Genomic DNA, 23,749 nt, shown 5'->3' with positions numbered 1-23,749 from the left:
AGAACTTTGGGACGATGTATGCAAGTTGCTATGTGCTTGCTACTTGCTAGTTGCTAGGTTCATCCACTGTGCTATGTGCTTGCTTGTTGCTGCTCCTATGTGCTTGCTTGTTGCTGCTGCTATTTTGGGAAGTCTATGCTTGTTGCTTGCTCCACCGCAGAGGACCGCCGCCGCACTTGCGGACGGGTAGCTTGTTGTTCATGCATGCTGCTAGCTAGTTGCTGCTCGCTAGCTCGTTGATGCATGCTGCTAGCTGCTGTCTGCTACTAGCTGCTGCTAGCTTGCTCGCTGCTTGTCGTTGATGCATATTGCTTGCTAGCTGCTGTCTGCTACTAGCTGCTACTAGCCGTTGTTGCTCGCTGCTGTCTGCTAGCTGCTGCTACTTGCTGTTGATGCTGCTCGGTGTATATGGTGTCATATTCTTGTGCATGTGCCATGGTGCTCAGCTGGTGTATATGAGGAACAATTGTGCATGTGCCATGGTGCTGAGCTGGTGTATATGGTGACATATTCTTGTGCAGGGATCGACAGAGTTGCCCATTATCGCCGAAATGTTGATTCATTTCCGTTTCGGCGAAAATGGGGCACTCATATGTACATAAATTAGCATAGGTCATGCCCAATTTTGTTAGTGGAATGGATCGTAATATGGTTCAAAAATGTAAACATGTAGGATGGCCGGTCCCGGTGGCCGGCGAGGCGGTCGAGGCCGCGGTCCCGGGCGCCCCGGGGCCGGGAAGGGGCCGCCGCGGTGGAGCAGCAAGGGCCCCACGGTCACCGTCACCTGCATCCTCCTCGTCTTCGGATGAGGAACGCTGCTTCGAGTTCCTCCTCCGCATCGACGACGACCCACTCGGCATCAAGAGGCTACCGGACAAGTTCGCCGAGTTCGTCGACGGCGTCGAGCCGGCGCACTTGCAGCCTACGGGAGGCAGGCTGCAACTTCTCGCCGCTGGTCCGTGGAGGTCCTGTTCGACGGGCAGGGCAAGATGTACCCGCACACGGGGTGGGACAAGTTCGCCCGTGACCTCCACCTCGAGCCCGGCTGCCAGCTCACCTTCCCGTACGAGGGGGACGGCGAGATGATCGTCAAGGTGTTCGACGACACCGCCTGCCGTGTGCACTACCCCCACACCGGCGAATCCGGCTCGGACACCGATAGTTAGAACTTAGAGTGTTGTCAACTCTATCTTCGTTGCTTCGTGTTGTTTGAATTCTATATTAAATTGTATGAAGCTACGATGTTAGGTATGATGATGTTATGTCCAAATATCAATCTCTTGTGCATCCTACCTTGCCTCGCCGACACCATCCCGGGATGTTCATATTTGTTTGCCCTTGTCATTCCATTTGCTTTGGTATCTCAAAATGCCGATGATTAGAATGTTCGGTCAACCGTACACTCCGGGGTGTCGCTAGTGAGCCTGGTGTGATGGCACAAATATCAATCTCTTGTGCATCCTACCCGGCCTCACTAACGCCATCCCGGGATGTTCATATTTGTTTCGACCAACAATGTATGAGGCACTTATTCCATTTTGTCATTCCATTTGCTTTGAGATTTTCAAAATGCCGATGATTAAAATGCTTGGTCACCGTACACTCGTGGGCGGTGTTAGTGAGCCTCGTGTGATTGCACAAATATCAATCTCTTGTGCATCCTACCTGGCTCGCTAACTCCGTCCCGAATGTTAATATTTGTTTCGACCAACAATGTATGAGGCATTCCATTTAGTTCATACTAGCTACTTGTTTCTTATTTGAGTTGGCACTTCTTAATTGCATTGGCCGATGATTAGAATGGTTGGTCACTTGTACACTCCGTGGTGACGTAAGTGAGCCTCGGTGTGATGGCACAAATATCCATGTCTTGTGCATCCTACCCGGCCTCGCTTACGCCATCACGGAATGTTAATATTTGTTTTGACCGACAAAGTATGAGGCCCTTGTCATTCTTCCATTTGCTTTGGTATCTCAAAATGCCGATGATTAGAATGTTGGTCACCTATACACTTGGGGAGGGGTCGTTGAACCCGGTGCGATGACACAAGTATCAATCTCTTGTGCATCCTACTTGGTTTCACCGACGCCTTCTCTAAATGTTAATATTTGTTTGGACCGACAAAGTATGAGGCCCTTGTCATTCTTCCATTTGCTTTGGTATCTCAAAATGCCGATGATTAGAATGTTGGTCACCTATACACTTGGGGGAGGGGTAAGTGAACTCCGGTGCGATGACACAAGTATCAATCTATTGTGCATCCTACTTGGTTTCGCTTACTCCGTCCCTAAATGTTAATATTTGTTCCGACCAACAATGTATGAGGCATGCCTTTTAGTTCATACTACTTGGATCGTTTTTGAGTTTGCTCTTATTCGTTGCAAACATCTATGAGCGTGCACTAATGTTTCTTTGGCTTGTGCATATGTACGCAGATATGACGTGGTATGTCGTGTACAAGGGCAAGGTTCCCGGAGTCTACAACGACCGGGAGGAGTGTCGGAGACAGGTTCACCGTTTTAGCGGTAACGAGCTACAAAGGGTACACCACTAGAGCGGAGGCCGAAGACGGATACGCACGCTATCCGGCGGGAGAGAGGACGGAGCGGAGGAGGAACCGGATGAAGACCACTTTCATCGGGACGGTGCTAGTAGTGACTCTAGCTCTCTTCTATGTGATGCTAGTTTAGATGATCGACCTTGTGCCACTACTAGCTCATTTGTGACTTGTAACACCGTAACTTGCATTGTAACCTCTAATGTGAATGCTTGTGAATCATGTGGGGCTAATGTGAAGAACTATGTATGGATAAGCTGTGCTGTTGTTTATATGCTCGTTATATATCCCGTATTGTGCTATTGTACTCGTCATATACAACCTGTATAAATACCCGCCAAGATACAAAAAAAAATTCGAAATCCTAGCAAAGTGGCGCACTAGTGGACCATCCGTGGCGCACTACCACTAAGTAGCAGTGGCGCACCGCTATCGATCCAAGGGCGCACCGCCCCGTGATCCTCTCCGAGACTAGCAGTGGCGCACAAGGATAAGTAGCAGTGGCGCACGTCCCGGAGAGGGCAAGTGGCGCACGTACTCACGCAGCAGCGTGGCGCACCTACTAGCTGGACCAGTGGCGCACGCAAAACCGTTGCGCGTGGCGCACCTCTTCTACACAGTGGTGGCGCACTCGCCTCGACCAACGCGTGGCGCACCACTTTGGAGTAGTAGTGGCGCACTCGAGGGCATGTCAATGGCGCACCGGCGCAGTGCGCCACAGTATCTAGGCTAGTAGTGGCGCACCCCTAGTGCGCCACTACTATGTGTTAGCAGTGGCGTGATAACAGTGGCGCACCACTAGTGCGCCACTGATGGCTATATGTGGTGCGCCACTGAAAGCCTTTTTTCTAGTAGTGTGACATGCACAAACTGAGCTTGCCGAGCGCTTTGGCACCGTGTCGCAGCCTAGAAGCGTCTCGCGCGGAGTAACGGTTGTTCTTATGACCCTCTCTTTTTTACATGATATTCGATTTCATGTAAAAGTACAAACAAAGTGGAAGAGTACACAAAGTTTAAGGATATTTCTCCAATAAAGTATAATAAGATTTAGAATATAGCAGTAGCGGACGTAGCCCATTGGACCGGGCCAAATCCTAAGGTGAGGCTTGACCTACCTTGCTGGCTTCACCATTGCATTATACAAAGTAAAAGATAGCATGCAAAGTACATTGCATGAAAACACGAATTACGTAAAGTATGTAATATACTTCACGGGGACTACGCTGCTCGCAAGTATAAATATAGTACTGCAAGTATATTAAAAAAAGTGCAAAGTACATGCATACCAAAAGCAAAGTGCCAAGTACAAGTATATACTAAAAATAGAAATAACACTGAAGCACATAGTAGTAATAGTATACTATTTTTGAAAGTACGAAAAATATTTGTGAAACTTATCAACATGAGGATCTCAAGCGAGAAACACAGTAGTGAGAACATTTCCAGACTCACACAAATGGTTCTCAATATGTACCGTTTTGAATTTTTTTATCTTCAAAATATATGGTCCTGCGCATTCTCAACATGTCATGTGGCACTTGTCGAGCAAGTTTCGCGCCACATATCACTACAAAGCAAGCAGATATTTGCAAAATTTAGTAGTAACTCATGTGATTATCTGAAGGCCTCTCAACCAACCATATCAACCCATTTATAGCAGCAATACAAAATAGCACTACCAGGCCCAATTCAAAACCGAGCGGTGGCCATGGGAAGACAAAAGGCCAGCAATGACTTGGATACCACGAGGGTGATTTGCCGGGGACTGCTTAACACCGACCTGGTCGGTACTTCCAGGGTACCGCACACCCTGCGCATGCCCAAAGTGGCCAGATGGGCCGCGGCCCAACAACATCAGGTAATACAGTTTTTCTTTTTTCGTTTTTTTTTTCTTTTTTTCGGCTGATTCTTTTTAGACCCGATTTTTTAAAATTATTTTATTTTTTTTCTGAAATTTAAATATTTTTAAAATTTGAACATTTTTCAGATTGGAGCAATTTTCAAATTGCAAAAAAATTTAAATTGGAACAAATTTTGAACAATTTTTAGAATGAACAATTTTTTCAAAAATTCGTTTTTTCTCAAAATTTAAACATTTTTCGAAAATGAACATTTTTAAAATTTGAACATATTTTGAGTATGAACATTTTTCGGATATGAACAATTTTTAGCTTTGAACAATTTTCGTTTTGAACACTTTTCAAAATTTGAACTTTTTCGAATTTAAACAATTTTAAATTTGAATTTTCGATTTTGAACAAAAATAAAAATAAACAGAAAAGAAAGAAAACGGAAAAGGAAAACAGAAAACAGAAAACAGAAAAAAGAAAAAAGAAAAAACAGAAACGGAAACGGAAACAGAAAACGAAAAAAAAGAAGAAGATGATAATGGGCCAGGCCCAATACCCGACCAGGGTGTGCGGTGCCTGGTAGGCACCGACCTGGTCGGTGTATAGGATTTCCGCGATTTGCCTATTCGCGGCTCACTGCGGCTCCGATCATCGGGGCCGCCTGAGGCGAAACACCTACTGGGGCAGGCCCATCAGCGGGGGCGGGGTGCTACCGCTTTTCGCTTTTATGGTGGTTTCTTGCGGTTTTCTGCTGAAATTGTTAGAAAAAAGGCTGACCTTCGTGAAGGGAAGACAACCCGCTCTGCACGCGATAAGTGGCGCGCTGTGGTACCAGAAAATCTGTGTGAAGTGGTCTCCCTGCTCGCCACGTGTCGCAAGGAAAAGCAAGGTGAAGATGAGAGATGAGAGAGAAGATAGGGGGAGGCTTAGTTGTGTCAGCTTTTTTCCTTTTTTTTTTTCTAGATTCATTTTTTTGAAAATGAAATATCTTGAGAACCGTAAGTTCAAATTACGAACCGTTTCCACTTTTGAGACCCTCTCGTCGAGATCTTCAAAACTAGATCACATGTTGATATATTTCGAGATTTTTTTTCGTACTTCATATACTACTATGGTTGTACTCGTGTTCAGGGGCGGATCTGCTTGGGCTGACCCTGATGCACATGCATCAGGGTAAGAAATTTGTTTACAACTACTTATGAGCTCAATGGGAGGTAGTGCATCAGGCTGGGAAGCAAAACGTGCATCAGGGAGGCAGAAATAGAAGTAGAAAAGGCTCCAAGATTAGCTGTGCATCAGGGAGATGTTCTCTCCAGCTCCGCCCCTGCTCGTGTTGTGCATCTAACTGTACGTGTGCATGAACTGATAACTACTTCTGTTTTGAATGTATTTGGTTCATTTTTCCCTTTACTCGTATGCGCGACTATACCTATACTCGTTCGTGTTCGTGAATGTACTTACTCGGGCGTGCAACTGTACCTGTCTTATGTGGGTGACTGTATCTGTAGTCGCTCGTTTATGCGACTGTACTTACTAGTGTGAGCGACTCTACCTATCTCGTATGCGTGCATGTACCTGTACTCGCTCGTGTACGCGACTGTAGTTACTCGTGTGCGCGACTGTACATGTCTCGTGTGCGCGACTATACCTGTACTCGTTCATGTGCATAATTGTACTTGTGTGGTACACGTATCTGTAGTCGTGTGTTGTATGTAACGTACTCGGGTGTTACACCTAACTGTACTCGTGTCATCTTATGAAGTAGTGTTTAAGGAAAAGCAAGCTAAGTGATGTACGTGGTACATACGATTTTTGCTCATGCATGGGCTAAACACTTGAGTGATTCAGCCAGCATAGGAGCGATTCGTCCGCGCGTGACGAAGCACGCATACAAACAAGCCAGGGAAGTACGTGCGCGGGAGGAGAGATGAAGTACGTGCGGGACGCTGCGCGCGTGGGCAGATGGCCACGTGTCATACGGAGAGGATAGCTCGCGGATAGACCGGACCTTTGACAACGTTGGTCTTTTTCTAGTGGCACCCGTTTTCTACTGTTTTTCTTCTGTTTTCTTCGTTTTTTTTTGCCAGTTTTCATATTTTCTAGTAGGTTTTGAACTCTTTAAAGTTTTGAACATAACTTTTCTTTCTTTGAACATTTTTCAATTTTTGAACATTTTTAGTTTTGATTTTTTGAACTATTTTGAATTTTGAAAATCTTAAATTTTGAAAAGTTTTAAAATTTCAAACTATTTCGATTAAAAAAATTCAAATTCTCATGCTTTTCGTTTTAAATATTTTAAATATGAACATTTTTCAAATTTGAATGTTTTCAAATACGAGCAATTTTAAATTTAAACAATTTTTAGTATGAATATTTTTAAAGTTTGAACTTTCTAAAATATAATTTTTTTGAAATTTGAATAACACTAAACCACAAAAAAAAACCGAAGCAGGAAACCAGAATAGAATTCGCCAGATCAAGTGCGTGCATGCGAAGAAGGCAGCGATGCAAGCGGGTGCATCTGGGCCTATGCAGGCGGCCGCTGAACGCGGTGAATAGCACTCCAATCACACAGATTGTTTCAACTTTTGTTTGGATACTGCGGGGCTACCGCGAGGGTGAGATTTGGATTCCAATCGATCGAAGAGCAGAAGGTGAGAAGGGGGTTGCGACCCATCCTCTATGGCGTGCTTGGATACTCGCGAAGTCGTTTCTCGCTTCGATGGATGAAAAAATGAGCAGTTTGGTTGTGAATCATTATTCACATTCCTGGTGTAGAACGATGTTTAAAGCAGTGTTTAGCCTGTCTCCGGAGGAATGCTCAATTCCACCGTTCTTGCTGTGACATGCGCTGGCAGGCGCAAAAAAGACGGAAGGCCTTTGTAGGGGAGAATGATGGATATGGTGGGAGTCGGGAAAATTGGTTGAGCATTTACGAGCGAAAAGTAGCCTGATCGTCCTCATAGTCACTGTAGACAAATCGCATTCTCACTTCTCCTCTCGGGCAGCGAAGGCGGTGGAAGCAACTATTTAGATCTAGGCTAGCATCTTCTCTGCCTCCAATGGGTCTCCTAGATCCACGGCATCGACACCAGTTGCGGTATGTCTTCTAGATCTGTGGCACCATCACCACCCTCTTCGTCTCCAGCAACCTCTTTTCCTTGGTTCCGGAGCATGCCGGCCCTTGCACCCAAGGTTGTAAGCACCTACATCCCACTCGCGCCCCTACCTTTAGTTATGTAGCTCCTTTAATTTGTTCAAACTTCTGGATGATTTAGCTGTTACTTACACGAAATCGAAATATTTAGACCGGGCGATTGAAGATTTTTGTTCACACGGCTGCCCTCATAGTTATGATTCAGTCCTAGATGCTTCTCATCCACCAGAGACTGCATCGCAAGTACAATCCCTCCATCACATATGGTCCAAGTTCTAAGCTCGACAAAGAGAGGATGACAAATCTAAACTATATCTACAATGATGTAGAAGTCGTCAGCATGCTTAGGATGAGAAGAACCCCATTCTAAACAACTGGATCTTAGGGTGGGGTGTTGATGAGTTATTCCCCCATGAGAATGATGCGAGGACCAATGATGTTGATGTTGGTCATGGTGTCGATGCAACTAATAATGAGGCCTCGAAGACCCCTGGGTGAGTTAGAGGGCTGTGTTTTCTCCCAACGTTAATAGCATTTCACGAAAAAAGTCACGCAGAAACACAGTCGTCTGTCCATGGGATTGTCGCGTAATGGCAGCTGCGGCTTGTTGCATTAGTAAAGATAGACAAAGAAGGACAAAGAGGCAGGAGTGGGCCATGCCGTTTTGTTTTATGAACTCTATTTATGTGTGTGACACTGGTACTTGTTGTATACTCCTATTTGATAATAGCTATGTAACATGTCCATGAACTGCTATCTGCTAGTAGCTACGGCTAAACATCGTTAATTTAGCTTTGTCTATTAGATCCATATGCACCCGGGAGCCGAATTGAATTTCCGCTTCACTCCCTGCTATATAAGAATATTATTTATTCAATGGACTTCTATTACTACAAAAATAACGTAATAATTTAGTAGGAAGAAAAACTGTTAAAGAACTGCAAGAAAATGAAGTACACACTTCTGGTACCAGTGTAAGCAAGGGAAAATCTTGGCATGTTTTTTTGCCTTCAAATAGCACTTACATTGTCCTGTATTAAAATTTACCTTATTAGACTGCTCTCAGCTGATAAAAATTCAGTGTTGTCTTAAATTCATTTTTTTAGTTTAACTGCAGTAGAAGATATCTCGTAAACCAAGTAGCCTGATTTAGTGATTTTCATCTCGCATGTAAGTTAGCTTTTGTATATAGAAAATCCATGTAGTATGCAGCTTTTGCTTTTTGTTTTCACATGGGGGCAACTCGCTTATGAAAAGTATTCGGCCATGAAGGACTGGATTTCATGTTAGAAACTATGGTTACCTCACGTGGTTTAAATTTCCTCCAAATTTCATCTGCTTGGAGAACCATTATCTGTGTTACTCTTACTCTTTAGTTCTTGATTGTGCATGCTTTATTTTTAACTAACCAGTGTAAGCAAGGGAAAATCTTGGCATGTTTTTTTACCAAATAGCACTTACATTGTCCTGTATTAAAATTTACCTTATTAGACTGCTCTCAGCTGATAAAAATTCAGTGTTGTCTTAAATTCATTTTTTTAGTTTAACTGCAGTAGAAGATATCTGTAAACCAGTAGCCTGATTTAGTGATTTTCATCTGCATGTAAGTTAGCTTTTGTATATAGAAAATCCATGTAGTATGCAGCTTTTGCTTTTTGTTTTCACATGGGGGCAACTGCTTATGAAAAGTATTCGGCCATGAAGGACTGGATTTCATGTTAGAAACTATGGTTACCTCACGTGGTTTAAATTTCCTCCAAATTTCATCTGCTTGGAGAACCATTATCTGTGTTACTCTTACTCTTTAGTTCTTGATTGTGCATGCTTTATTTTTCAACTAATCAATGTCCCTTCCTGCATCTACGTTGTATTACAAATTGGTTTCTCCTGAAGTGGCCATTCTTCTGATGCCACCATCTGGTGTTAAAACTGATGGGCCTAAATTACTGATGAGATTATAAAATAGATGCAGCAAAATAGATTGCAGCTCAGTTACCATGCAAAATAAATCTAATCTTGCAGCCACGTGTAATTTTTTTATTAATGTATTGACAAGCTTCCACTAATTCAATTCTTTTTGAAACTGATTTACTAATTTGCTTTGTCCTCCTTTTCCTCTCAGATAACTAGATCGATTCATAAGTGAATGTGGGTCTCATTTAGCAAAGTAAGATTATATCATGTAGCACCAATGCCAGTGTCTTTTACTACATGAATAAATGAGAGACTCTTCTTCTAAGAAAATAAAAAGGCAAATGATCCTTGTGTGTTCTTCAATCCAAGACCATTTTCAGTATAGTTAGTGTTTTTTTACCTTTTCTACTGGTATTTCCATGCCATGGTTGAGTACTTTATTTCTTGCTACATCGAAAATAGGAGCATGGTTACTATATGGCTGTTTATTTCAGTATTCACACTATCCGACACGATCCTGACACCATCTACCTTTCTCCACTGTTGCTACTTTCCCCTTTACCGAATCTGCCTTGCTGATGTGCTCTATGTCTCTTCTCCCAGGGGTTTAACTAAGCTGCAAATGGAACAGCACAGGTCATCGCTGTAGCTGAACTCACATGTAAAGCATGTACTCATGTCTACTCACTATTCCTGTTAAGATTTACTTTATACTCCATACTCTTATGCTTGGATAATTAAATATGATGTCTCCATTCTTTTCTCTTTATCATCTAGACTGCTGCAAATTTTTAAAGATGCTTAGGCTTTGACATGCACTCTAATTTTTTTTCTCTTTATCCTCTGTTCTGCTGCAATTTCCGTGCATCAGTCACAATACAGACTGCTGGTCTTGGTTACATGCTTTACAAGTGAGATCAATCTTGCCAGATGGAAGGCCCATGCCTTACTTCATGTCCTGAAATAACATTGGCTAAACATGCTTATCTTAGGTCTACGGTGTGCTATTGTATAAATTGTTTGTCTATGAAGACCACTGATTTGGATAATATTTAGATGAGCAACCAGTACTTTTATTTCTTATTGATGTATGGAGGATAAATCTGTTATACCAGACTATATATACACCGTTGATTTCACTAGAACTCAATGCTACATTTGGGGATTCTTTACACTGCATACGTTTTGGGATAGTTTAAATCATTTAACTGAATCTGTAAAAAAAGGGATCAAACACCTGACGGTAGATAAATTGCTCCCATTATTTTTTATAATGCTAGGCTACAGTTTGGTGTTATCTTTCAGCACCAACAATTAATTTTCTTCTAACAATATACTTGATCTATAAGTATGAAAGGTTCAACATTAGTGTGCTTATAATATTGATTACACATTTCGGCTTTTAACCATATCTTGGTTTATTATGAGTGCATTAGGGTATTCTTTGCATCCACAGAACCCTGGTAGGCACACCTACCTAAAATGAGTATGGTGATCAACTAATCATACTTCTTGCTTGTTCAGGCCGTTTTTATGAAGAGTTTTATGCAGTTTGCACAAGATCATGAGGGTAATTACCAGTTTTCATGCATTTTGCTTACAGGAAATCTATTGAGACTCAAGATTGAAGACAAGGGCAAGATTTTTCTTAAGGCAAAGATGTTTCTTTATTCTGATACATGAATGGATACTTATTTTTGCAAATCAGTAATAGGCGTTAGAAGCTCCGTAGATTCCCTAAGTTAAAGCAAGGTTAGTTCATTGTTCTGCATTTCTGGTGCTCATCTCCCTTCCATTCTTGACCACTTTACCCAAAAGTAGGATGGATGCTTATGGTGGCAGGGAAGCAGCCATCAGCGAAGAGGGTGCTGCCCCAACGAGTGTTCTCGCGTCGCATGTCCAAATTGCAGCAACGCGAGGGGCATGTGTCCTTTTTACAGCTGTCGTCTTACTGAAGATTGTTGCCTGAGAGCTTACTTCTACGCGTTTCTGCTGCAGTGCCTATATAGATAATGATTGTGGGTTCTTCCTTGCTTTTGTTGCTCTCAGTAGAATCAATAAATGTTAGTTGCTATAATATATTTTCCTCGGTTATATATAAATGCTTGTTTTTTATTTATAATTTATTGTGGTTTGCTACGATTTTATAAAACCTAAAAATATTTCTTATCATTTTCTCATCTACACATGAGTCACGGGAAAAATCTAGTTTCTTGTGAACTATAAAGGGTCACACAAGGCTGAGTGGAGACAACCTTAGGTGTTAACCGCCACTCTTTTGCCAATGTGTTGCATTGTATAAGGATAACAACCAATAATAATCATGTTGAAGTTTGACGAGTGGATGTACCATAGGCATAATCAAGTGGGGCACGACATTAAGAGAGAAGTCATGCACTGAGATGTGTGTGTGTGTGTGTGGGGGGGGGGGGATGCATCGTGCTAATTGAGAGAAAGAAAACACAATTCTTTGTTGCAACGTCCTTAAGGTAGCATCTAAAAAACGTCCTTAAGCTAGAGTGTGTGGCATGGCAGAGGTAAAAGGACATTTGAGTTGATCTCTCTATGTTTGTTTTTGTTATTTTGTGGTGCTTTGGCATCTAATTTCAGTTATGCACGATTGGTCGTTCTAAAGAAGAAACCCAACATTTTGCCACACACGAGATCCTACTATAGTTTGACATAAAACTTATAAACAAGATATGATTAAACTTTATGTAGTTTCTAATTACTAATTTGGGGCATGGACGTAAAAGTTTTTCTTACACTATTATTTCTGGAGAAAATTTGACTCTCGCGTCTAACAATGGCAAGACAAGCTTGTAAATTGCTTGTCGACGCATATGAAAGCTGTTATTTGAGAAGACATCTCTAAGATACGAGCAAGTAAAATCTGAGTCAACTATACATCATTGTTGGGTTATCTGTAGGATAGGAGAGAAGTAAAATCTTACTCAAAAAGAGATGTTGGGATGTTGCATTTTATACATATGTTGAATTATAGCTTTGTTGCTATCTTCTCTTATACATGTGAACTTTTATGTGTATTGTTGACATGCCCGATAAAAACATAAATTTCAGGAACCATGGAAACGCACGGGAATTGAACTAGTCCTCTTTAAAATGTATATATATTGCAACCATATACATCAACTCGATCAGGCCAAAAAGAATTGTCTTGAAAAGAAACAATTAATCGGTCCACAAAAAATAAAAAATAAACATGGAGAGTCGAAGCGACGCCTCCCAGATATCAAACAAAAATAGAAAGATGATGATAATGGGAGGTACTTGATCATCAGTACTGGCCCTGGTCCTGTTTGTCGTCCAAGTCGCACTCGGGCGGTACGGGGTCGGCGGTAGCGGGATCCTTGGCGACGTTTGTCCTTGCTTTGTCGCAGTAGTTGTAGATGGTGTATCCCAGCTGCAGGGCCTTCATCTGGCGCTTCTCCTTGTCGGTGAGCTCGCACCGTGGCTCGACGGCGTACTTGGACGACGCGCAGCTGTCGGCGCATGCGTCGTCGGAGGCGCCGGCGGCGCACTCGCAGGTCTGGAGGTCGAGGTCGCGGTACTCGGCGGAGAAGGGGGCCTGCGTCCAGTCCGCCTTCACCGCGCCGCCCTGCGTGGCCCAGTCGTCCGCGTTCCAGATGCTGGAGTAGGCGAACATCGGCCGCCTCGTCGGGAACGGCAGACCCGTGTAGTTGCGGAAGACGCGGATGGGGAAGCTGTCTACGTACCACCTGCGCAGACGCACCGAGGAAGACGATCGATTAATCTCAACTGTCGTTCCATGATCGGACGAATCACAGATGTAGAAACGTAGACTTACACGATCATGCAGGGGTTCCAGAAGATGGTGTAGTTGTGGTAGTCGGCGGTGGGGTCGAACCAGGGTTTGAACTGAATCTCCCGGGCGCCCACGCCGTCGGCGAACACATTGGTGTGGAGGGTGTAGGGGTCGCCGGATGAGTTGCCCAGGAACTCGAAGTCGATCTCGTCATGAAGACTAAAGTTGCCAGTCGACGACGTCTGTATGTCCATAGTAATTTCACCATCGATTAAGCGTCTATGTATGTCATGAGATTAATAGCATATGCATATATATCATGATCCTTTAAAAAGGTACGGCTAAGTGCATTAGTCCGCTAAAAGATATAGCCTCGCTATAGCGTTATTTGCAGGCTGCCGCTATAGCCAATAGCTTGCTGTTTAATTAAAACCTTGACACACATGCAGGATTCAAAAAAAAACTGATTAAATTGGCATGGCAAAAAAGGAGTAGCTTAGTAGTTGGGCCCACGTACGTAGTAGGTGGTGACGGTGCCAGCCGAATTGCCCTTGACCAGCATGATCCTGGTGGAGACGCTGCCATAGATGAAGGACTTCAAGGTCGTCACCATAGAACCTGATCGACGGTGATGGAAATTCAGAAACCCCCATGTACAACTAGTCAAGGAGCACTAATCAGATGTACGATCTGTTACCTGAAGACTTGTTGACGAGGGAGAGCTTGAGGTGTTCCCCTCCCTCCGTAAACTCGGCGTTCTGCGGCCCCCACGTGATGTTACACTGGTCCTTGAAGTTCGCCGAGACGAGCCCGAGCTCCAGTACGGCCAGAAAGGCGACGGCGGCGAGGAGAACCCTCGACGAGATCGCCATTTCCTTTTCTCCCTTGCGTGTTGAATTGATCAGTATGTGTGAGACGAATTGGTATGGAATTCAGAGGGCACGACTAGCTTATATAAGATGATGAGAACTGATTTTTCTTTTCAGGTTGGATTCGGGAGTTTTTGGTACGCATGTAGGCCAGCTTGTTCGACGTCGATGAATGATTTGACTAATAGAATCTTCCCGTTAGTTTAATTAAGGAATGGTTCTTGCCAAAGGATTAGTAGTGCTCCCCATGAACAATGTCGACAGACCAGCAGGCGCGCGGCGACTACTGCTACTATAGTGCTTGCCATCACCTCCGGCATGCATATGTGTCACTTGGTCAATGGCCATAGGTATTCGCCATTTGTCAGACAGGGAAATTTTTGGGTGCAGATACCACTGCTTCAATACTCCATTAACTAACTAATATTGCTGCAGTTAAATTAATTCTAGGTTTATTTCTTGAGATCAACTTCTATAATTAGAACACGTAGCCTGTCGGTCTGAAGTTCTGTGTCCTGATATTTTACCAACAAATATCCAGTATTACACCTAGTCATACAAGGAATCGAAAGAGATTTGTTTGCTTTGTTTGCTTGAGATCGACGATTAGAGAAACCAAGTTGTCTGAAATCTAAATGTCTGACCAAAATACTTAGTTTGACTTTAGATATATCAAGTCAAATTTGACATAATGTCCTAAATGGTAGTGTCTATGTAAGAGGAAGAAAGGGACTGCTGGATCATCCTTGATCCTTCTGATTTTTTCCTCTGTCTTCAAGGCAAGGATAACACTGAACATATTCTTATTCAGTGTGTATACAAGCCAGTAAGCCACAGGGGAACAAAAGATGGGCATCGATCCGTTTAGTGTATCCGGTTGATGCTGCACTTTGTCCGCATGAACATCTGCCGTCCGTTTTCTTTAAATGAATGCGGTAAGGGAAGCTCCTACAACATTTAAAAAAAAATTATAAGAACCCAAATCCGCATCCTAGAAACTTGAACTTAGGTGGTTGAGTTGTACATCCACGTGCATAACCAATCGAGTTAGGTTCACTTCTTGCCTAGTGTCCATTTACGAGACGTCGTTGGAGATGCCCTAAGTAATGGAACCTTGATGGAAGCAACCGGGCTAGATCTTTATGTAACATAAACCTGTGTGTGTTGGGAGCCAGTGGTATGAGTCTTTTCATAGTTTTTGGCTGTGAATATGTTGTAAATTATTTTAGCTTTCCTCTATTAAAAAATAGCACGCCTTTGACATACTCTAGAAAAAAACAGCTTTGCCGGTTTTTAAGTAAAAAACAGTATGTCCGTATTGGCATGACAAAAAATGTTGCCAAATGATGTTTCTATTTTGCTTAAAAAATAATTTCAAAAATTTAAGTGCGAACAATGGTTTTATCGAAGTCAAATGCAAACAAAATGAAGATATAAAATAAAAAATAAAAAAAAGAGAAAAACAAAACAAAAGTTGAAAAAAATGTTCACGCATATTATAAAATTTTCCATGTAAAAAAAATAATAAATATCCATACATACAGAAATAAAGCATCACTTATTTAAAAATAGTGAAGTATGGAAACTTGTATTTTATTGTTTCTTTAAATATAACATGAACATCATTTTGTACAATTATCATTTTTTAACCATAAATATTTTTCCGAATACAACTCATTTTTTAGAACTATGAATATTTAAAAATTTTGAATCCAGGGACTGATGATGTTGGGACTCCAAGTGTAGAGTGTTGTGTTAGCAGAGTATTTTTCCCACAAGGGTGACTCGAGGGTTTAAATCGAACTCTCGGGAAACTGAGCAAAGAGTATTCTATTCTCTCTTCTTCTAGAAATCCTGTAGGTAAAATAAAATCCTTGTGTCTCCAACTCCACCGTGTGGTTGTTAAGCACAAGGTTTCGCGTAAGTAAGTAAACACAATAAAGCAAGTAAAACTAGATGAAATAAAGTAACTAAGTAAAAATTTATAAAGGGGTTGATTGTTTTTGGTGTTTTGGATGCAAATAAGAAAAGTAAAAAAAAATTGTTTTCGAATTAAAATAGTGCTGCAAATAGAAAACAAGATAAAAGCAATATAAAGGTGTTTCTTATGATAAAAAGTGGACCGAGGTTCATGGGTTTACTTGACTATTCTCTCTTTAAGTTATAGCGGATAAATAGTAATTCATCAATGAGATACGAGGATGCAAAACAATAACATGAGTAAGATACAGATTCATATGGGTATCACACCCTAACATAGAGATGATGCAACACATCTCTCTTATACTCCACAAGAAAGGGAAAACTCCATGTAATCATGTATTAAGAATTAACAGAGTATAGCCATAAGTACTTTGACATGATGTTTGAATATCAAATATGCTACCTTGACCAAACAAGATCATCACTTTTTCACGTGACGAACATAGTACATGCATTCACTTGATCCCTAGTGAGGTAGCAAAAGAAAAGGCAAAGCCATAACAGATCATGAATTTGTTGTCACTATTCAATCATTAAAACCATGCTACTCCATCTAATACACACATCACCCCCACACACACGCTCTTGCATAGATGTTGGATCAGAACAAATACTTAAGAATTGGGTACGTAATATGCATCTATCAATACATCTTACACATAATACGATCATATCTCATAGCACAATATCATATAATAAGGATCCACCACATAAGTATTACAAATATGGCTATAATCATGTGAGGCAGCTCATATGGCACTAAGAACTATGAAGAACATGATAGAAATAGATCAAGCTACTACCACAAACCCATAGTCCAGAGGTGGACTACTCTCCCTTGATCATGGTGATGACGATGAAGACGTTGGAGAAGGTGGAGATCCCTCTGGCGGTGATCCCGATGAAGTTTTCCCCCTCCAATCTTCTCTGTTGCACCCTCTGTTTTTCGTGTTTCTTCCTTTCTGCAGCGCTCTCCTCCCGAGAACTCTTCGGGGCCATATATATAGTGATTTTAGTTCAAAATACGTTGGTGGGCGAAAATATCACGCGATTTGGACGATCGACGGCCGAAAGAGTGCAGGTGGCGCGCCCTAGATATTTGGGTGCGCCACCTGGGCTCTGTTGGAGATATGCCCAAGAGGCAATAATAAAGTGGTTATTACAATTTATCTTTATGTTTATGATAAATGTTTGCATATCATGCTACAATTGTATTAACCGAAACATTGATACATGTGTGTTATGTAAACAACAAGGAGTCCCTAGTAAGCCTCTTGTATAACTAGCTTGTTGATTAATAGATGATCATGGTTTCGTGATCATGAACATTGGATGTTATTAATAACAAGGTTATGTCACTAGGTGAATGATATAATGGACACACACCCAAATAAGCGTAGCATAAGATCACGTCATTAAGTTTAGTTTGCTATAAACTTTCGATACATAGTTACCTAGTCCTTCGACCATGAGATCATGTAAATCACTTATACCGGAAGGGTACTTTGATTACATCAAACGCCACTGCGTAAATGGGTGTTTATAAAGGTGGGATTAAGTATTCGGAAAGTATGAGTTGAGGCATATGGATCAAGAGTGGGATTTGTCCATCCCGATGACGGATAGATATACTTTGGGCCCTCTCGGTGGAATGTCGTATGATTAGCTTGCAAGCATGTGAATAGTTCACAAGAGATGATATGCCACGGTAGGAGTAAAGAGTACTTATCGGAGACGAGGTTGAACAAGGTATGGAGATACCGATGATCAAACCTCGGACAAGTAAAATATCGCGAGACAAAGGGAATTGGTATCGTATGTAAATGGTTCAATCGATCACTAAGTTATCATTGAATATGTGGGAGCCATTATGGATCTCCAGATCCCGCTATTGGTTATTGGTCGGAGAGGAGTCTCGACCATGTCTACATAGTTCACGAACCGTAGTGTGACACAGTTAAGGTTTGATGTCGTTTTAAGTAGATATGGAATATGGAATGGACTTCGAATTTTGTTCGGAGTCTCGGATGGGATCCAGGACATCACGAGGAGGTCCGGAATGGTTCGGAGAATAAGATTCATATATAGGAAATCACTTTCCATGTTTGGAAATGATCCGGTGCATTTATGGAAGGCGCTAGAATGTTCTAGAACCTTCTGGGAGAAATCACCATGGAAGGTGGAGTCCTGGTTGGGCTCCACCAACCCTAACCAGCAAACCAAGTGGGAGGGTGGAGTCAATGGTGGACTCCACCTCCTTGGCCGGCCAACAAGGGCGGAAGGGGAGAGTCCCCGTCCCTCTAGGTTTCGTCCATATGGCAGTTTTTGAATTGGGGTCTTATTCAGATCTTTGGGCAAACCCTTGGGTGTTCCACCTATATAATGAGGAGGAGAGGGAGGGGGCAGCCTACATGTTGGCCGCACCACCTAGGGCCCCCCATGGCCGGCGCCTGATGCGTGTAGTTGACACGTCCGTTGGGAACCCCAAGAGGAAGGTGTGATGCGCACAGCGGCAAGTTTCCCTCAGTAAGAAACCAAGGTTTAATCGAACCAGTAGGAGTCAAGAAGCACGTTGAAGGTTGATGGCGGCGGGATGTAGTGCGGCGCAACACCGGAGATTCCGGCGCCAACGTGGAACCTGCACAACACAACCAAAGTACTTTGCCCCAACGAAACGAGTGAGGTTGTCAATCTCACCGACTTGTCAGTAACAAAGGATTAGATGTATAGTGTGGATGATGATTGTTTGCGAGAAAATAGTAGAACAAGTATTGCAGTAGATTGTATTTCGAGTAAAGAGAACTGGACCGGGGTCCACAGTTCACTAGAGGTGTCTCTCCCATAAGATAAACGAGCATGTTGGGTGAACAAATTACAGTTGGGCAATTGACAAATAAAGAGGGCATGACCATGCACATACATATTATGATGAGTATTGTGAGATTTAATTGGGCATTACGACAAAGTACATAGACCGCTATCCAAGCATGCATCTATGCCTAAAAAGTCCACCTTCGAGGTTATCATCCGAACCCCTCCAGGTATTAAGTTGCTAACAACAGACAATTGCATTAAGTATTGCGCGTAATGTAATCGAGTAACTACATCCTTGAACATAGCACCAATGTTTTATCCCTAGTGGAAACAGCACATCCACAACCTTAGAACTTTCCGTCACTCGTCCCGGATATCAATGGAGGCATGAACCCACTATCGAGCATAAATACTCCCTCTTGGAGTTACAAGCATCTACTTGGCCGAGCATCTACTAGTAACGGAGAGCATGCAAGATCATAAACAACACATAGACATAACTTTGATAATCAACATAACAAGTATTCTCTATTCATCGGATCCCAACAAACGCAACATATAGAATTACAGATAGATGATCTTGATCATGTTAGGCAGCTCACAAGATCCGACAATGAAGCACAACGGGGAGAAGACAACCATCTAGCTACTGCTATGGACCCATAGTCCAGGGGTAGACTACTCACACATCACTCCGGGAGGCGACCATGGCGGCGTAGAGTCCTCCGGGAGATGAATCCCCTCTCCGGCAGGGTGCGGAGGAGATCTCCGGAATCCCCGAGATGGGATTGGCGGCGGCGGCGTCTCAGTAAGGTTTTCCGTATCGTGGCTCTCGGTACTGGGGGTTTCGCGACGGAGGCTATTTGTAGGCGGAAGGGCAGGTCAGGAAGGGGCGCGAGGGGCCCACACCCTAGGTCGGCGCGGAACAAGGGGCAGGCCGCGCCGCCCTATGGTTTGGGCGCCTCGTGGCCCCACTTCGTCTCCTCTTCGGTCTTCTGGAAGCTTCGTGGCAAAATAGGACCCTGGGCGTTGATTTCGTCCAATTCCGAGAATATTTCTTTACTAGGATTTCCGAAACCAAAAACAGCGAAAACAAAGAATCGGCACTTCGGCATCTTGTTAATAGGTTAGTTCCAGAAAATGCACGAATATGACATAAAGTGTGCATAAAACATGTAGATATCATCAATAATGTGGCATGGAACATAAGAAATTATCGATACGTTGGAGACGTATCAGCATCCCCAAGCTTAGTTTTTGCTCGTCCCGAGCAGGTAAACGATAACAAAGATAATTTCTGGAGTGACATGCCATCATAAACTTGATCATATTGTAAACATATGTAATGAATGCAGCGATCAAAACAATGTATATGACATGAGTAAACAAGTGAATCATACAGCAAAGACTTTTCATGAGTAATACTTCAAGACAAGCATCAATAAGTCTTGCATAAGAGTTAACTCATAAAGCAATAATTCAAAGTAAAGGTATTGAAGCAACACAAAGGAAGATGAAGTTTCAGCGGTTGCTTTCAACTTGTAACATGTATATCTCATGGATAGTTGTCAATGCAAAGCAATATAACAAATGCAATATGCAAGTATGTAGGAATCAATGCACAGTTCACACAAGTGTTTGCTTCTTGAGATGGAGAGAAATAGGTGAACTGACTCAACAATGAAAGTAAAAGAATGGTCCTTCAAAGAGGAAAGCATCGATTGCTATATTTGTGCTAGAGCTTTGATTTTGAAAACATGAAACAATTTTGTCAACGGTAGTAATAAAGCATATGTATCATGTAAATTATATCTCACAAGTTGCAAGCCTCATGCATAGTATACTAATAGTGTCCGCACCTTGTCCTAATTAGCTTGGACTACCGGATCATCGCAATGCACATGTTTTAACCAAGTGTCACAATGGGGTACCTCTATGCCGCTCGTACAAAGGTCTAAGGAGAAAGCTCGCATTGGATTTCTCGCTATTGATTATTCTCAACTTAGACATCCATACCGGGACAACATAGACAACAGATAATGGACTCCTCTTTTATGCATAAGCATGTGGCAACAATTAGTGTTCTCATATGAGATTGAGGATATATGTCCAAAACTGAAACTTCCACCATGAATCATGGCTTTAGTTAGCGGCCCATTGTTCTTCTCTAACAATATGTATGCTCCAACCATTAAGGTGGTAGATCTCTCTTACTTCAGACAAGACGGACATGCATAGCAACTCACATGAAATTCAACAAAAGAATAGTTGATAGCGTCCCCAGAAACATGGTTATCGCACAACAAGCAACTTAATAAGAGATAAAGTGCATAAGTACATATTCAATACCACAATAGTTTTTAAGCTATTTGTCCCATGAGCTATATATTGCAAAGGTGAATGATGGAATTTTAAAGGTAGCACTCAAGCAATTTACTTTGGAATGGCGGAGAAATACCATGTAGTAGGTAGGTATGGTGGACACAAATGGCATAGTGGTTGGCTCAAGGATTTTGGATGCATGAGAAGTATTCCCTCTCGATACAAGGTTTAGGCTAGCAAGGTTATTTGAAACAAACACAAGGATGAAGCGGTGCAGCAAAACTCACATAAAAGACATATTGAAAACATTATAAGACTCTACACCGTCTTCCTTGTTGTTCAAACTCAATACTAGAAATTATCTAGACCTTAGAGAGACCAAATATGCAAACCAAATTTAGCATGCTCTATGTATTTCTTCATTAATGGGTGCAAAGCATATGATACAAGAGCTTAAACATGAGCACAACAATTGCCAAGTATCACATTACCCAAGACATTTATAGCAATTACTACATGTATCATTTTCCAATTCCAACCATATAACAATTTAACGAAGAGGAAACTTCGCCATGAATATTATGAGCTAAGAACACATGTGTTCATACGAACCAGCGGAGCGTGTCTCTCTCCCACACAAGCATGATGTAATCCAATTTATTCAAACACAAACAAAAACAAAAACAAACAGACGCTCCAAGTAAAGTACATAAGATGTGATGGAATAAAAATATAGTTTCAGGGGAGGAACCTCGATAATGTTGTCGATGAAGAAGGGGATGCCTTGGGCATCCCCAAGCTTAGATGCTTGAGTCTTCTTGAAATATGCAGGGATGAACCACCGGGGCATCCCCAAGCTTAGACTTTTCACTCTTCTTGATCGTAGTATATCATCCTCCTCTCTTGACCCTTGAAAACTTCCTCCACACTAAACTCGAAACAAACTCATTAGAGGGTTAGTGCATAATCAAAAACTCACATGTTCAGAGGTGACACAATCATTCTTAACACTTATGGACATTGCCCAAAGCTACTGGAAGGTAATGGAAGAAAGAAATCCACCCAACACAGCGAAAGAAGCAATGCGAAATAAAAGGCAGAATCTGTCAAAACAGAACAGTCCGTAAAGACGAATTTTAAAATGGCACCAGACTTGCTCAGATGAAAATGCCCAAATTGAATGAAAGTTGCATACATATCTGAGGATCACGCACGTAAATTGGCATATTTTTATGAGCTACCTACAGGGAGGCAGGTCGGAATTCGTGACAGCAAAGAAATCTGAAACTGCGCAGTAATCCAAATCTAGTATGAACTTTACTATCAACGACTTTACTTGGCACAACAAAACACAAAACTAAGATAATGAGAGGTTGCTACAGTAGTAAACAACTTCCAAGACACAAATATAAAACAAAGTACTGTAGCAAAATAACACATGGGTTATCTCCCAAGAAGTTCTTTCTTTATAGCCATTAAGATGGACTCAGCAGTTTTAATGATGCACTTGCAAGAAATAGTATTTGAAGCAAAAGAGAGCATCAAGAGGCAAATTAAAAACACATTTAAGCCTAACATGCTTCCTATGCATAGGAATCTTGTAAATAAACAAGTTCATGAGGAGCAAAGTAACAAGCATAGGAAGATAAAACAAGTGTAGCTTCAAAAATTTCAGCACATAGAGAGGCATTTTAGTAACATGAAAATTTCTACAACCATATTTTCCTCTCTCATAATAATTTTCAGAGGCATCATGAACAAACTCAACAATATAAGTATCACATAAAGCATTCTTATTCGCATGCATAAAAGTATCATTACTCTCCACATAAGCATAATCAATTTTATTAGTTGTAGTGGGAGCAAATTCAACAAAGTAGCTATCATTATTATTCTCATTATCAAATATAGGAGGATTCAACTTGGGGAGGATAACACAAAAAAAATTCATGCCATGGCTACTGAAAGATATAGGAGGAATGCTATAGCTATGCTTAGAGATGTAGATGGGAATGAAGTGACTGATCATGATAGTATGGCAGGTTTGTTTTGGAGGGAGTATAAGGAAAGGATGGGCAGATCTGAGTCCATTTCCATGCAATTTGATTTGGAGAGAATTCTGCATAGAGTGGATGGTTTGCAGGAATTAACTAGACCCTTTGAAGAGGCAGAGATGGATGAAATAATTAAGCACATGCCAGCAGATAGGGCTCCTGGGCCTGATGGTTTTAATGGTTTGTTCTTAAAGAAATGTTGGCCTATAGTGAAGCATGACTTTTACAAGCTAGCTGCTGATTTTTATGATGAGACTATTCAGCTAAAGAATATTAATGGCTCTTTCATCACCTTGGTACCTAAGAAACCTGTCCCAGTACAGGTCAATGATTTCAGACCTATCTCTTTGACTAGTGTGTGTGTGAAGTTTCTTACAAAGCTAGCTGCAAATAGACTCCAAGATAAAATCCTTTCTTGTATACATAAGAATCAATATGGCT

The 23,749-nt window shown here is 41.9% G+C and overlaps 1 protein-coding gene across 1 annotated transcript; it reads right to left on the bottom strand.

Annotated features, from left to right (window-relative positions):
- Positions 1-12,777: 12,777 nt before the first annotated feature.
- On the bottom strand, positions 12,778-14,138 carry LOC124657338 (xyloglucan endotransglucosylase protein 7-like). Its single transcript, XM_047195912.1, has 4 exons — positions 13,964-14,138; positions 13,784-13,884; positions 13,309-13,508; positions 12,778-13,219 (listed from the first exon to the last, which is right to left on the bottom strand). Exons 1-4 carry the CDS (start codon positions 14,136-14,138, stop codon positions 12,778-12,780), a joined length of 918 nt encoding a protein of 305 aa, XP_047051868.1.
- Positions 14,139-23,749: the final 9,611 nt, after the last annotated feature.

Source organism: Lolium rigidum, chromosome 1, assembly GCF_022539505.1.
Source record: "Lolium rigidum isolate FL_2022 chromosome 1, APGP_CSIRO_Lrig_0.1, whole genome shotgun sequence".
NCBI classification, from domain to species: Eukaryota; Viridiplantae; Streptophyta; class Magnoliopsida; order Poales; family Poaceae; genus Lolium; species Lolium rigidum.
This window is presented reverse-complemented; position numbering and strand designations above follow the sequence as displayed.

Coding starts and splice junctions, on each gene's coding strand:
- LOC124657338 (XM_047195912.1), bottom strand. CDS start 14,138: ATGGCGATCTCGTCGAGGGTTCTCCTCGCCGCCGTCGCCTTTCTGGCC. Junction 13,509..13,783: donor GCACCGTCACCACCTACTAC/GTACGTGGGCCC, acceptor ATGGACATACAG/ACGTCGTCGACTGGCAACTT. Junction 13,220..13,308: donor TGGAACCCCTGCATGATCGT/GTAAGTCTACGT, acceptor GCGTCTGCGCAG/GTGGTACGTAGACAGCTTCC.